The following is a 15,280-nucleotide window of genomic DNA, read 5'->3' on the forward strand; positions in this document are numbered from 1 at the left end:
CCTAAATAACGTCACATTGGGCAGTGATTTCAACATTTGAGTTTTGGAGGGACACAAACGTTCAGCCCATAACAATTAGTAACAAAAAATATTATTTGAACTTCTTAGAACTTGTAGTGAAAATTTTAATAAATTTCTTCCTAGTTTTTTTCTTTATACTTTCTGGATTAGGAAATAATGATATTAAAATAGCTTCATCACCAGTGCACCAGTGGAGGTAAACCCAGCCTAGATTCCTCAGACACCCTACGGAAAACAACACGTCTCTATTGATAGAGTACAATGCTGTCTATATTTCAGATTAAATGATGACTGCTAACTGTTGGTACAGGCTACATGGACATTTAAAAAATGTCTGTTCCTGGTTAAAAAATAAAAGGCAGAGGTTAAATCCTTACCTGTCTAGAATGATTTAAGAGTGATAGGAGATGGGGGAACTGGAACTCAAAATGCTTTTCAGACTTTCTCCTGTGGCCTGGGGAAAGTGCAGCTGGTGGTGATATGCGCAGTGATGCCACTGAGAGGCCGTGCATGTGTTTGAGTGGGGTGTGTATCTCATATCTTGTGCATACAGTGAAATCGGTTTATAATTGTATCGTTGGCTGGTATTTGAAGCTAAATAAATTCTGCTTATCAATCTCTTAAATTTCCTTGTTTTGAATGATATTAGAAAAAAATGAGCAGTTTTAGAAGAGAATTTTGATATTTGTAATTGATAACTTTAAAGAAAGTTGTATATATCAAGAGAACGCTGCTGCTGTAAAAGGTTGAAATGCTCAATCTTTTCTCCAGCCAAACTTTAGCTGAAGAGGAGGAGCCATGATTTTCTAGATCCAGACACTCCAGATAAGCTTAGGGCTGCTTAGGTTAGGGTTAGGGTTAGGGAGGAAGGCATGAGCCTGATCGTTGTTGTATTTTAAGGGAAGAAAAAAAAAAGTGAAATGGCACCCTTATTATTAGGAAAAAACTTAATCGCAGGTTTACGCTGGTAAATGTAGGTACACCTGAGTGAAAATATTCTCTCTCTGATTCTGTCTGAGAAGGAGATGAAGTCCTGGAGCAGATGTAATATGAAAAAGAAAAAGAAAAACAAATATTGACAAAAATCTTGAGGCCAGCAGTGTCTGTTCTTTGATTGGTTGTAAGCCGTTAATTGAATAACTTTTGTTAGAGAGAATAATCAAGGCAAAGGTTTTGTAATCAAGTGGTCTGAATCTTGAAGTTTTGAGTTTTAACTATATAAAGCAACATCAGTTATATCATAGGTAATAATTATTGTATTATTATTAAGTAAAGCACTTATTAAGCACTTATTACATTTTAAATATATATTAATTTTAATCCCCACAGCAAACGTGCAAATGGTAATATTACTCCCATCTGGCACATGTAGAACCTGAGGTGCAGAATGTGAAATAATAATAAACAAACTGTAGACTATCTTAATAGCACTCTATCCTCTGGGTACAGGTACATGTAGGGGTGTGTGTAATTGTTTTGTTTACATACATGCTCTAAAAAATGTGAATAGAAATATAGTATCTATAACTACCAGCCAAGTAGAAGGCCACTGAGACACTGAATCAAAATTCTGATGAAAGGAATCTTTTATTTTGTTATGTTTAGGCGGGAGAGGCCTAAAGCTTGAGGTATGGAATAATAGCCAGCCAGTACATCTTGAAGAAATACTTGAATACGATGAAAAAACTCCAGGGTACATGGGTGCCAGTTGGGTAGATTCAGCTTCCTATATTTGGCCCATGGAGCAAGACTCATTTGTTGCACGCTTCAGTGGATTTTTGGTGGCACCAGATTCTGATGTTTATAGATTCTACATCAAAGGTGATGACCGTTATGCTATTTATTTCAGCCATACTGGACTTCCAGAAGATAAGGTAGGGAAGCCACAGAATACTATTTGATGTTATAGAAACAATATGATGACTTTTATATGTATCTCATTTATTCTAAACCAAAACCACTGAATATATTAAAGAATTTATGAGATACATTTTCATGGGTTGGGTTCTTGGCTATTTTAACACATGTAATATGAACTATAACATTGTCATAGAAAACCCATGGCCTAAAAGAAGATACTTTCCCATATCTAAATTTTCTCTAGCACGGAGAAAATGCATATATTTCCTTTCAAATTGAAGATTATTTTTATGATGAAAGAATTATAACCACACATAGGAAATTTGGAAAAGAGTGAAAATATTTCACTATTCTAGTAGATCTGTTTCACTATTACTTAGTCATGAGATTAAAGTCTGTCATCTCCCTATGTGTTGATTTTGTTTTTCACATAAATAGGATCATACATCCAATTTCATAGTTATTTTTTGGCACATATTAGTATTTCCAAATCTTATTAAGTACTTTATATAATACCATTTTTAATGACTGAGTAGTGTGTTATTGCATGAGTTTGCTAAACTTAGATAACTTTCTCCATATTGATAAGTTTTTAATTTACTTCTGATTTTTATGACCATAATATCCTATTGAACATTTGTGTTCATTATATTATTTTGTATTTTATATTATTTCTTTAGGACAATTTCATAAATATGAAACTAATAGATCAAAAGAACATTTTATGACTTAATATATATGGCAAGATTGCCTCCCAACTGGATGAACAAGTTTAAATTGCTGCCCGTAATAGATGAATTCCAACTCTACCCTACCTTTTCAGCATGTTTCCTCCAAAGATGGAGTAGTCATTCCTAATGGGAGCCCAAAGTCTTCCCATTCTAATACACAGACTCATTTAGTTATCTTTGGCATCTTTTTAATTATCTCATTTGGATTAAATCCCTCAAAGTTCTCTGCAGAGCTAAAGAATATTTTATTTAGCAATAACAACCTTCCTCTTAATGTGTGTCTTTCTACTTTCCATTGCAGCTCTAATTGTGGAAAAGCTATGGTCTATGTGTATTCATGATACAGTGGTGTTGATATTAGTTAAGGGTGGAAGGAATGAAGTGAGCTTTGATAATTTTTAAAAATTCCATTTCATCATGGATAACAGATCTTAGAAGAAAAATATGAAATAGTTTCACATTTTTCTATTCATAAATGTTCTAAGACTGACAGAAATAACAAATGATAAATAAATAAATGCTGAAAAGGTTTATTAATAAGTTCTCCTCTCTCTCTCCTCTCTTTCTCTCTCTCTCTCTCTGTCTTTCTGTTGGGGATAAGGTGAAGATTGCATATCATTCTTCCAATGCCAATAGTTATTTTTCCAATCCAACACAAAGATCAGATGACATTCATCTTCAGAAGGGAAAAGAGTAAGATTTTTTTCCTCTTTTAAAATTATTGTGTGTTATTTAAAAACTGTAAGTTTATATCTAAAAATATTTTTAATTTGTTTTATTGGTGGAAGTGACTTTAGTTTATTGGCTTAATTTATAATTGGTCATTGTCTATAATTTTATTAAATTTTGTTTCTATATTTTCAAGAATACTGGCCTTCAGCTAACCAGGTAAATTTGAAATCTAAATTATCCCTGTTGCAGAAATTATAGTTTTGTGAAATTTACTTAATCCTGTATTAGTTTCTACTAGGACCTTTTGGTTAATCCAGCCATCTAATTTCTCTGCTTCTACACCTGAGCTCTTGAATATTGCTAGAGCAAAATCACAAAATCACATGGATTGGTGCCACAGTTAATATATATTTAATATTCATTGATTTATTGCAGATCCTGGGCAAAGTATTGGAAATTTAATACTAAGGATATTAAAATACACTCTCTGCCTTTAAGGAGTACATCATTTAGTGCTGAAAGATCAATTCTAGGGAGAAAGAGAGAGTATCATTCAAATAGCAGATAATCCTATTCAAAAAGCCATTCAGGATTGCTAGAAAACAGGGAGATAAAAGACATGATATATTTAAAGTAGCTAAGTTACATGGAGAACATCAAGGTATTCATTGAGATCATCTTCCGTTTATCATTTGTATATATTAGGTTTTGCTATATAAGAAACCACTCCTCCAAATTTAGTAGCTTAAAGCAACTCAGTTTTGTGATTGGCTGGGCAGTTCTTTTGGTCCTGGCTACTTTAGTTGGTGATTGATGGTTTAGGATGGCCTCACTCATATATCTGGAGCCTCAGCTGGCATGGATGGAACTTTCTTAGATATCGGGGACATCCCACTCCACATGGTCTCTTGTCTTCCGGAAGGCTAGCCCAGGCTTGGTGAATGGCATTGGTGAATGGGTTCCCAGCAGCAAAGAAGGCAATTCCTAATGCACATGTACTCTGCTTGTGTCACATTTGCTAATATCCTGTTGGCCAAAGTAAATGGTCTAACCTAGATTCAGCGGGTGAAAAAATAGACTTCACTTCTTGATGGGAAGATTTGTTTTTTGTTTTTTGTTTTATCTTCCACCACATCACCCTTCCAGATACTGATGAGATTATGCTCCTAGGCAGCACTATGAAGATTTGATGGAGTTGGACAGAGAGGGTTGGGATCAACGGTACCCGAGAGCCATCACACTTAGTGTTTTCACTGAAGTCTTAGTAATAATGACATGAGGAAAGCATTCTATCTTTTTCTCCTCCTCCTTCTACTATCACATCTTTATATACTTAAACATTATCTTTTTTAACCGAGATCACTGGGCCAATTCAGGGTAAATGGAGTACCTAATTAATCCCTGCTGCTATTGTGTCAATACCCCTTCAGGCTTTGCCTTGGCCTTGGCAAATGAGTTCAATTTACCTGCTTGGCTGGAGCACCGAGCTTGCATGAAAGCTACTTGTAATACATCCGCTGCCTGATATCGATGCTCTTGCAAAACTAGCTTGGAATTTACACACTGCACTTACAATGATGGCTGTGAATTCTGAAATTGAGGCCTCTAGCTGATTTATTGTGCAGTGGTCCCCGAGGCCTTTCCAAAGGTAGCTGACATTGCCAATTCATTCTACTCATGTAGTGTAGCCACGTCTCTAAGTGCATGTCTCTTTGGTCACACTGTTCTACTTTGAATCCTATCTCCCTTACTAATTTTTAAATAATTTTTCAATCTTTAAAACTCCCTTAGTCTCTGTTATTCATATAAACAAAGAGAATAATATATATTTTATAGGATTTTGTGAAGATTAAGTATAATAATGTCTGTGAAGTGTTTATTTTAGTGTCTAGAACATAGAAAGTGCCTCATAAATATTTTTAAGCTGCCAGTAAGGATACAGAATTTAATGGTTCTTCTTCGGGTCCTGCTCCTTAATTAGTACTGGCCACCTTTTGACAGAGCTGGCAAACAGGTTCTCAGGGCAGCCAAGTGCCTGATGTAATCTTCCAATATCAATTCTATAAAGGGGATGACCCAGAGCCCCATCATCCTAGATAGGTGGGAGGTGATAAATGTCTCTCATTCAGAGTCTTCCATGAACTGTGAATATTTATTCTCCATATTCAAAAGAGTATCTGTTGAATAACGTGAGGTGCTTTAGAGGAACTCCCAGCTGGCCTCTCAGAAGATGGGAGCAATGGTGACATTGATGGATTTAGGTAGGGAAGCAGTAGCTTTGCACTCGACTTTAACAGCTGGTCAGTAATACCTTTTCCTGGATTGGCGGTTGGATGATGGGCAAGGGGCCTCAGGAACCAAGAATTCCAAGTATAAGATGTGAATCCCATTCAGCTTGTTGGGGGGCCATAGTCAATCTAATCAGTAAAAGTTTCCTGAGGCAATGTTTTATTTCCTAAATTACAAGTGGAGCCAATATTTAAGGAACACAAGAGGAGGAATTTTCATCCCGGACACATGCAACCGCTCAGATACAAAATATATAATATGTCTAAGTCTGCCTGTCATTTTCTTACACACGGTAAAGTATCTAACCTCTGCATGTCCTCTGTGTTTTATGCCAGAGAGTTTGTATTATAATCTACAGTGTAATTTTGTTTTCAACTCCTTGAGGCTAGAGGGTAATATCTTTTTCAATAAATATTTATTGACAAAACTAAATGAATTAGTCATAAAAGGGAACAATTCTCTATCTCTAATGCAGATGTCTTACATAATTCATTTTATTTTAGCAAACCGCTATGAAACTTTTAATATCTTAATACTTAAAATCAGGGATACTACAATATAAATCATTTAACAGGTAGGTGTTTTATATAGTGTTGAAATTTTATTCACTGAAAAAAAAATTTCATAACAAGTGCTCTGGAGAAATAAGTTATATTCATTAGTTACTCTATTTTCCAGATATTATATTGAAATCTTGCTGCAGGAGTATAGACTAAGTGCTTTTGTTGATGTTGGACTATACCAGTTTAGAAGCGTTTATACCGAACAACAAACAGAGGATGCAGTAAATGAAGAACAAGTTATCCAGTCCCACTCAACAGTTGTCCAGGAAGTACAGGTTTGCTGTGATTATAGATCCACTTTATAGAAAGTAAAGGTTCAAAGATAGGAACTCTGTTTGGCTGTTAATTTTACTAGCTAAGATACTGTTTTGGGGAAAAGCAGTCATGGAAAATTATTGAATTGTGACTTGGAGTATCTGTATTATAAACTAAAGAGGCTATTATTTGTTAAGACCTAAACTTTAAAATATTTTATCATTTGCAGTAAAATAGAGCAATGAAAAGGCATTGAATAGCTGAATTATGATACTTTTAAAATGTATTTTTCTATATAGTGAAGATTTTTTTTTAATTGGAAAATAGGTTATAACATTGGAAAACTGGGAAACAAGTAACGCAACTAATGAAGTGCAGAAGATTACGGTAACCAGCCCATGTGTGGAAGCTAATTCATGTTCACTTTACCAGTACAGATTAATCTATAACGTGGAAAAAACTGGTAAGTTCTAAATAATAAGAGAGATTTTATTTCTCTTCATGGGTAGATGAAATTATTAAAAAGTATTTGCTCTAGTCAAATTCTACTGTCTGGAAAATATAGTTTTAATAGTATGCTAGAAAAAGAAGCAAAAAAAAATATATGAAGAAAACCCTTCAGACTGGGGTAAAAAATGGCATCCATAAAAACAACTTTCTGGTATATGCTATCATTTTCTTCTATAAGGATCATAATAAATATCTAAATGCACATAAGGATTTTATATATCTGTGACTCACAAGTGTTAATAGGAATTAAATTCATCATTACAGAGAAGTCAACATTTCTTTCAATTTCTCAAATTGAGCAATAAACCTATGAGACATTAATTTATCTGTTAATAAAGACATTGTATTTCTATATTTTATAGTAAATTCTGAAAAAATAATTTTAGCTATTTCCATTAATCGTTTCAATAAGTAAATATTGATGAGTGCTTACTGTTTGCCATATATAATGCCTATTACTATGGGACTATCGAAACAATAAAATATAAGCCCTATTCTCAAAAGATCACAATCCAGTTAAGTAGTCAGGATTATTGAACTTGAATCAGTTTTGGAACACAATTTCATTAAGTGATTACATGTGGTACAGACTATAGGTGCTTTAAAAAATTCAGATATAAGACATCAGCTCTGGCTGTGGTAGTGCAGAAAGATTTCAATGCTTCTTCTGCTGCTTCTTTTTTTATTAAAGCCCCTAATCATTTGACTTCAATTTTTTTTTTAATTCATCCAAAAGTCTTGCTACCTGCTGATGCTTCAGACTTCACAATGCAGTCAGCATTAAATGACCTCTGGTCTATAAAACCGGACACAGTTCAAGTAATAAGAACACAAAACCCCCAAAGCTATGTTTACATGGTAACCTTTGTATCAACTAGAGGTAAGCATGTATTTCATTTTGCACTTCTGTACAGTTTTTTCTAGAAAACAAAATTTGTATCCTGTGCAACTCCACTGAAAAAGGTAAAAGCCCCATAAAATGACAGAGGAGAAGAATTGGATTCATAGCCTGGATCAATTTTAGGAGAAATAGAAGTTAAATGGTTAATTTTTTCTATTGTAATTTAAATTTTGGTTGTATTTCAAGGAATGTACAACTCCAATGCATGAGAAATATACTATATATGCTACAAATGCTCTATCAGTATAATAACCTGCTTGATATTTAGCAAGAATTAGTGAAGATATTAATTCTGGAAATGAAATTTAAGTGAATCAGTATTGATCAGGAGACACTAGTCTGGCCACATCTTGCCTGATGAAAGGATTCTGTGGTCAGATCCACATGGGAAACACTGTATACCACAGCTTCTCCCTGAAGACTGACAGAGCTCATTAGAATATTAAAATCCCTGAGGAGTCCTGCAGTGAGAAAAAAACAAAAAAGCTGTTCACTTATGTTTAATGAACATTTTCCAAAATTATTTGACTTCTCTGCCCTTTTCAAATAATAACTATTAACTTCCTATTAGTGTTTTACATTTTCAAGTCTTAAAGCCAAGTTTAGCAATCAATTTGTGTATTTGGGATATCTAGCTCATGAACTAGGTCCCTAAACATGTGTGTGTTTACTTTTCTTTGGGCAATCATTATTTTAAAATTCATATAAGTAAAATGTTACTTCGTTGTTTATGTCTAATTTTATGAGATTGTTAATCTGATTGTTGAGTGGAGGGTGAAGAATTTTGTTTAACGTGAATTGAAGTTCTAAAAATTTCCTGAAGATTAGATTGTCAAAATGCTATGTAAATGAAGATATGATTATCCTTGTTCTTCCAAGAACATATTTACAGATGAGAGAGAAATTTTAAGGCTTCAGCAGAGACCTTAAGAAATATGCTACCAAAATCATAACTGGGCAAATTCTCGGACTTTGCCCAACAGAGAAGGTCAGTGGGATTTCACTAGTAAAACATCTTCCCAAAGAAGGAGACATCTGATAGGCCTATTTCTCTCAAAGTGCGATTGTATAAACAGGCCTCACAGCCTGGGGCTGTTTCCTGGAATTCAGCTTTGTACTCTATTCATGTCTAAAGAAAATCGCAATACCCCAGCCTAGCCCTTGCACCTAGACAATGGTACTGGAACAAAACTAAAAGAATTTTTGGAATATCCTATTGCCCATTGATCTTTACATCATGGTCCCAATACCTCATGTTTATCTTATAATACTTCCTTTTAAGCTGTAGAAACAGAACCTTAAATGAATAGCACTTTATCTGCTGTTTTGCTATTTCTGCTATGGATAAGTCTGCTCAAATTCAAGGATCTGCATCTTCTCCATTCTCCATCATTTTTTTGTGATTTTTTTGTGACAATAGAACTCCAAATAAAACCAATTTTGATAAATTTGAATGTCTATTATGGATATATTGGTATTTTATTAATTAACTTCTTCAAATTCTGCTTGGTACTTCCTTGCAGGAGACTTTGATCTGCTCGGTTATGAAGTATTTGAAGGGAACAATGTCACACTGGATATTACAGAACAAACCAAAGGAAAACCCAGTTTGGACACATTCACACTGAACTGGGATGGATTCACTTCTAAGCCTCTTACCCATTGGTCATCAGAAGCTGAAGTAAGCTCTATGTTAAATTTTTAAACAGAAAGCCATTTAAGTGTCACGCTTCTATAAAAAAACACTTTAGGGAGTAGTAATACACTCTCCTACTTAGCATGGTGGGTTGGAACCAACCCATAGTGAGCAGAAAAGGGAGGAAATGTCACAAAGACAGGGAATGAAAGGGGAGTTCTTAGATCTGTGCCAACAGGATCTAGTGTATCTCTCCCCATATGGGGTAGCTATTCGTGAAGAAAGATTGTTTGCTTGAGTCATCGAATTTTGACAACTCTGTACAATGAGTTTAAGTTAATATTTGTTTGATGATTAATGATCATACACTGTCTCAAGTCCTTAATTCTAAACACCAATTATATCTGTGCTTTGCCAGAGAAGTAGATGTAGAAATTATAGGATACCTCGTAAATGTGTACTGATTCCTGTATAATCCAGAATTGTTATTTTTAAAATAATCATAAATGCAGGCCCACAGTGTCTGTGTCTCTTCTTTTGAAAAACAGAGTGCATTGGAGTCTATAGTTTTTTCCAGTTTATTTTGAGTTAGTTGGGGAAACTGTTCATTTGGAATCTGTTTAATTAGGTGTTAATTCATTTAGGTTTGTCTCATTGCTGTCTTTAAAAAACTACTAAACAAATATGTCTACCTTATGTAATAACTAAGTGAGCTAAGATTAGCCACTTGGATGTAACTATTGTCATTCTAAAATAAAACTCTTGAAAAAGTTATTGGACACTAAACTTATCACATATTAACTTAAAATTATTTAGAAAATGATCTCATAGTTATGGCTAAAATATGAGGATTATCTTATGCAAATGTTCTATTACAACTAATTAGTAGAATTAGTAGTAAAATTACTAATGTTCTAACTCTTCATGAAAAAGAAGTTACTAAAGCTCATATTGTTAATTTAGTTTCAGGCAGCGATGGAAGAAATGGTTAGTGCTAAATGTCCGCCACAAGTTGCAAATTTTGAAGAAGGATTTGTTGTGAAATACTTCAGAGATTATGAAACTGATTTCAACCTGGTATGGAATGTTTAATGAACTGTGAAACTCACCAAATAAGAATTCATATAAATGTTTGGAATTTTGTGATTTCTTTTTTAAACTAGCATTAATTCCTTTATGATTCAAAAACAAACTGCAAAAATAATTTTGTTGTGCATTATTGGTAAGGTCTGTTCTAGCATCTCCTTGCATTATAAAATGATTCATTTGTGAAAGCAGCCTTTCTACCACATAAGAATTTCCTTGATCAATAGAAAGTAGGCAAGATGAGGAAATGTAAGCTCTGTAGTGTTTTTTGTTTGTTTATTTTCCTCACTTGGGTGCAGAGTACATTCTTTTTCCTCATTGGCTTCAGAGAATACAATTTGTAGTAAGACATTATACAGTAAATAGCTTCCCTTGCCTTTTGAGATCATCCTCTGGTAAATTAGTACAATGTCTAGTCATTATTTGCTTCTTGGTGAGATATAAAGATTTTTCTTTGATGTACAGTAAAGAAAATTAAAAATACACTTACCTTCCTAGTTCTCATTTTGAAGACTTGAAGAAGTCAGATATTCACCATTTCCAAGTGAATACTCTAGAATAAGAAATACATAGACTAGTTATTCAATTCAGATCAATACCCTAGAAATAAATATGAATCCTTAAAAATATATATCACATGATGCATTATACAAGCAGATTTATTAGTGAAAAAAAGGGAAAAATCTTTCCATTTAATGGCTACCTTTTCAAGTTAATTTAATAAATATAGATATATTTGGATTCTACTGTCCTGAAGGTGGTACTAGCAGTGGAAGTGCACAAGTAATGTACATCATACTCCTTTCCTGCATCATTTCCCATCATCATCACAGCACACGTTCTATGCTCCACGTTACCCTGACTATTTGCATTTCCCAGCACAGCTCCGTCACATCCCTGCTGCTTTGCACATATTTTATCCTCTCTCTGAAGCCCCTTGGCCCTTTTTCCCTTTTAAATAACTCCTGTTTATCTTTAAATACAACTCATTTGTCACCTCCTCTCAGTCATCTTGATGCTTTTATGTGAGTTAGATGCCTCCCTTCGGCCTTGGTATTATAATCCTTGGTTCCTTTGTCCCAAACAAAAGGGCTGCTATACATACGAATAGTGTTCTTCACCATTTGAATCCTGAAGATTAAACAAAAAATGAACAAATTACCAAACAAACAAAAACCTGGCACACAGTAAATATTTGAATAAATATTTTTGGAAGGAATGAATAAATATCCTTAAGGAGTTCATAATATAAGGAGAATCATAGGACTTGGGAAATAGTCAAATACAAGTACAAGGGCGTATATGATTATGGATCCAAGTGAGCGACGTAGGATGAGAGCTTTAGAATTTCAAAGAAGAGAGAACGTTTCAAGTTAAAGTAGTCCGGGAAGCAGTGGGATCTGAGTTGGAACTTGAATGACTTGGGTGTAGATGTTGAGGAACAAAGAAGGACAATAAATCACGTTTTCATTTGAAATATGATTGTTTCTGTAGGAACATATTAATAGAGGGCAGAAGACAGCCGAAACTGATGCTTACTGTGGTCGTTATTCCCTGAAAAACCCAGCTGTTCTTTTTGACTCAGCAGATGTTAAACCAAACAGACTACCATATGGAGACATTTTATTATTTCCTTATAATCAGGTAAGCTCAACAAAATGATATGCTAATTAAATCTGTAAAATACCTTGGTAATAAAATTTCATGAAATTTTAAGATGAGGAAAAGTGCTTGTCGTGTGAAATCATGTCACATTGGACAGGCACTGCAATTCACATTCTGGGGGCTTGCAATTTCCTCTTCTGTTGATTTTCAAAAAAAGAAACTAAAAAAATATATAGTAACATGTGCCTCTGTATTCTGCTTTATCTCATAATTTCAGAAAAAATTACTCGCACACAAATTTAAATAGTAAAACAATTAAAAATGTTTAATCTCTTCAGTATTCCCTCATTAATTAAGAAAAAACAAAAATGGATAGCTATCGTAGAGTGATCTTGGATATCCAATCAAGGAAAAGTGAAGGAAAATCCTGAGCAGAGGAGATGGCGGTTTTAGGATAGGTATTTTTAAGACTAGCAATCCTAGATTTACGCTTTCTTTTGTTCTAAAATTCTCAAATTGTGGCATATATTCTAAGGTTCTAAGTTATAAATATATTTGGCATGCTTAAGGTGTTGTGGACCGTTAAAATGGTACTTAATTACTATTTTACAGTGACATTCATCATCTCTAAATGTGCAGCTGTGTTCACATCCCAATTAATCTACCTGAATGTTTATCTCTCTTCTCCCTCTATGTGTAATGGGCTTTTAAATTCACTCTAGAGTTTAGTTAGAGCTGGACTTAAATCTTACATGGCTCCGTGACTATAGGGGGTGAATTATTTCCATTTTTTAAGGAAACCGTATCTAAGAAGACATTAAAGAATTAATCATTACTTGTAAGGTCGCTTCAACTTCACTTCCTCTTGTGGAGAAGCTTCCCCAATTCTTCTGCACCTAATTGGCTGAAATTAATCATTCCTTTCTCTGTGTTCTGATACATTTTGTATGGAAAATACTGAATAGTTATCTATTGGATTGGATTGAATTAATTTGAATTGCTGCAAAACAATTTAATGGTAAGACATTGTTACTGATTTTTTTTTCATATTTTCTGTATAGTTATGTTTAGCATACAAAGGATTCCTGGCAAATTATATTGGTCTGAAATTCCAGTACCAAGGCAAAAGCAGGATTACTAGAAGCACTGATATACAATTTACATATGAATTTGCTTGTGGAAACAAGTAAGTCACACTGTGAATTTGAAAACTTGTTATACTATAGTATATAAACTATGAACATAAAACAAACCCATTTCTTGTTTGTTTTTGAGAAATCATGTGCACTAATGGGTGTAATTACAATTTTCCTGCCTTCTACAATAAGCTTCCTAACAGAAATAGTTATGCCAAAAATAAAATATAGATTATGAAAATAAAAATTGGTCTAGTGTCATCGTCACCCGTGAGCATTTAAAAGACAAAGCAATGGTAAACTTTGAATTCAAATCGTGTATTATTAAATCTAATAATGTTCCAAGTTACAAAAGAAAGGTAGAAAGAGACTGTCTTATCACAGTATTGTCATTAGACTTTGATCACTGAAGAAAAGGGGCTTGCTATGTGTGAGTGGAGAAAATAAAATATTTTGATGAATATACCAAAGTTAAGGGAAAAAAGATATTTTTAAATGCTTGGTTTGCCAAAAGTTAGACATAGAAATGCAAATAGAGAAATATAAGAGGAGAAACTGAATGAGCCTAGAGAAAGCTATTTAGTAATTGTCATACCCTCAAGCACAGTTTAGTTGTGTTTAACTATGTTTTGGTTTTTATTAATTATTATATCTTCTGAAATTTATGTCAATCCTGACTTTGCATTTCCACATATAATACACTCAATAATTTCACATATAATAGAAGTAATAATGAGCACACACACACAAGTTTTCTATTTTAAAAAGTATTCCTCAAAATTTTAAAGTCATGCTTATTGAAGTGTAATTTATATGAAGTCATAATTCACTATTTTTAAGTGCATAGTACAGTGAGATTGACACATGTATACAGTCGTATAATCATCACCCCAATAAAGATTTTGAACATTTCCTGTCTATACTTTTAGAATGTTTTTCTTTCAGATGAAGTTTATGTCATAAAAATAATCATGGTATGATTTCCCTGTCTTCAAAAGCTTTCCAATATGTTTCTTTTGTGGGTTTTTTTTCTGTCTTAGCTACACAAAAATCTTCTCTGTGTTGTATAGATCTATACAGTTTGCATCATACTTCAATACATATCACTTAAGTTGCCATCATTTTGTAATATATACAGAGCACTATTCTGTTCTCATCATAGGACTGGGATTATGATAACTCAGAACTGCCATGGATGGGGCAAATGTGAGGCTGACTCAGTGCCTCCTCTGAACTGTTCAGACAGAAGGGAGAGAAAATGATCCAAAGTTAGAAATAGAACCAAATGCTACTAACTATAAACAAAACAAAACAAAGACAAGAAATAAAAACAGATATGATGATAAGGGAGATTAGACTAACTAGATGGGAAGAAAGGGCAGTCTTGATGGAGGAATTAATTTCTGGATGAAGACGGTTCTTCCCAGCTTTGCAATTCCAAGCTTTCTGTTTTCTATGTCATCCCAACACTATTTTCAAAGTGCAGAGACCAGCTTTCATTCTATACCTTTAGAAATGTGTATATTCCCGAATTCATAGAAATATATTGGACTGGAAGGGGAACATTGCTTGTTAAAAGTTTTAAAAAAACTTGGCAAGTGAATCCCCCATGGGTTGGGGAAAAAGGGTGAAGTGGGGAGACAACCAGAGTGTGGGCCCAGGAGTGCTCCAGTGGAGATAGGTCCCTGGGCTCCATCATGAGGAAACAAGATGCACTCACTCAAACAAACTAGTCAATTAATGACTACAGTGGTAGCCGATGTAAAGATTATTAGTAAACTGTATTTAGTTATTTGAATGACAGTATTTATCTCTTTATTGCAGACACCTGTAGCTGAACTGCTTAATTGCAATTTATACGATTACAGTGCAGTTAATATTTTGGAAAATCTGAGTCTAAGTTATACATTTAGAAGATACATTTGATCTATAAATAACTTAGCACATTTTTTATCAGAATAGTGGACAGTGCAACTCCAGTGAGCTCTTTTAATATCAAGTTCCAGTTTTGTTTC

At 33.8% G+C, this 15,280-nt stretch overlaps 1 protein-coding gene across 1 annotated transcript in view; it reads left to right on the forward strand.

Annotated features, from left to right (window-relative positions):
- The window catches only part of PKHD1L1 (PKHD1 like 1), a 166,194-nt gene that overhangs the window by 29,255 nt on the left and 121,659 nt on the right, over positions 1 to 15,280 (forward strand). The window contains 9 exon segments of the mRNA XM_058564477.1: positions 1,627 to 1,895; positions 3,214 to 3,305; positions 6,252 to 6,411; positions 6,719 to 6,854; positions 7,638 to 7,781; positions 9,326 to 9,483; positions 10,402 to 10,515; positions 12,019 to 12,168; positions 13,191 to 13,315. Coding sequence (XP_058420460.1) covers positions 1,627 to 1,895; positions 3,214 to 3,305; positions 6,252 to 6,411; positions 6,719 to 6,854; positions 7,638 to 7,781; positions 9,326 to 9,483; positions 10,402 to 10,515; positions 12,019 to 12,168; positions 13,191 to 13,315 — 1,348 coding nt within the window.

The sequence above is a fragment of the Diceros bicornis genome, chromosome 21, assembly GCF_020826845.1.
Source record: "Diceros bicornis minor isolate mBicDic1 chromosome 21, mDicBic1.mat.cur, whole genome shotgun sequence".
NCBI classification, from domain to species: Eukaryota; Metazoa; Chordata; class Mammalia; order Perissodactyla; family Rhinocerotidae; genus Diceros; species Diceros bicornis.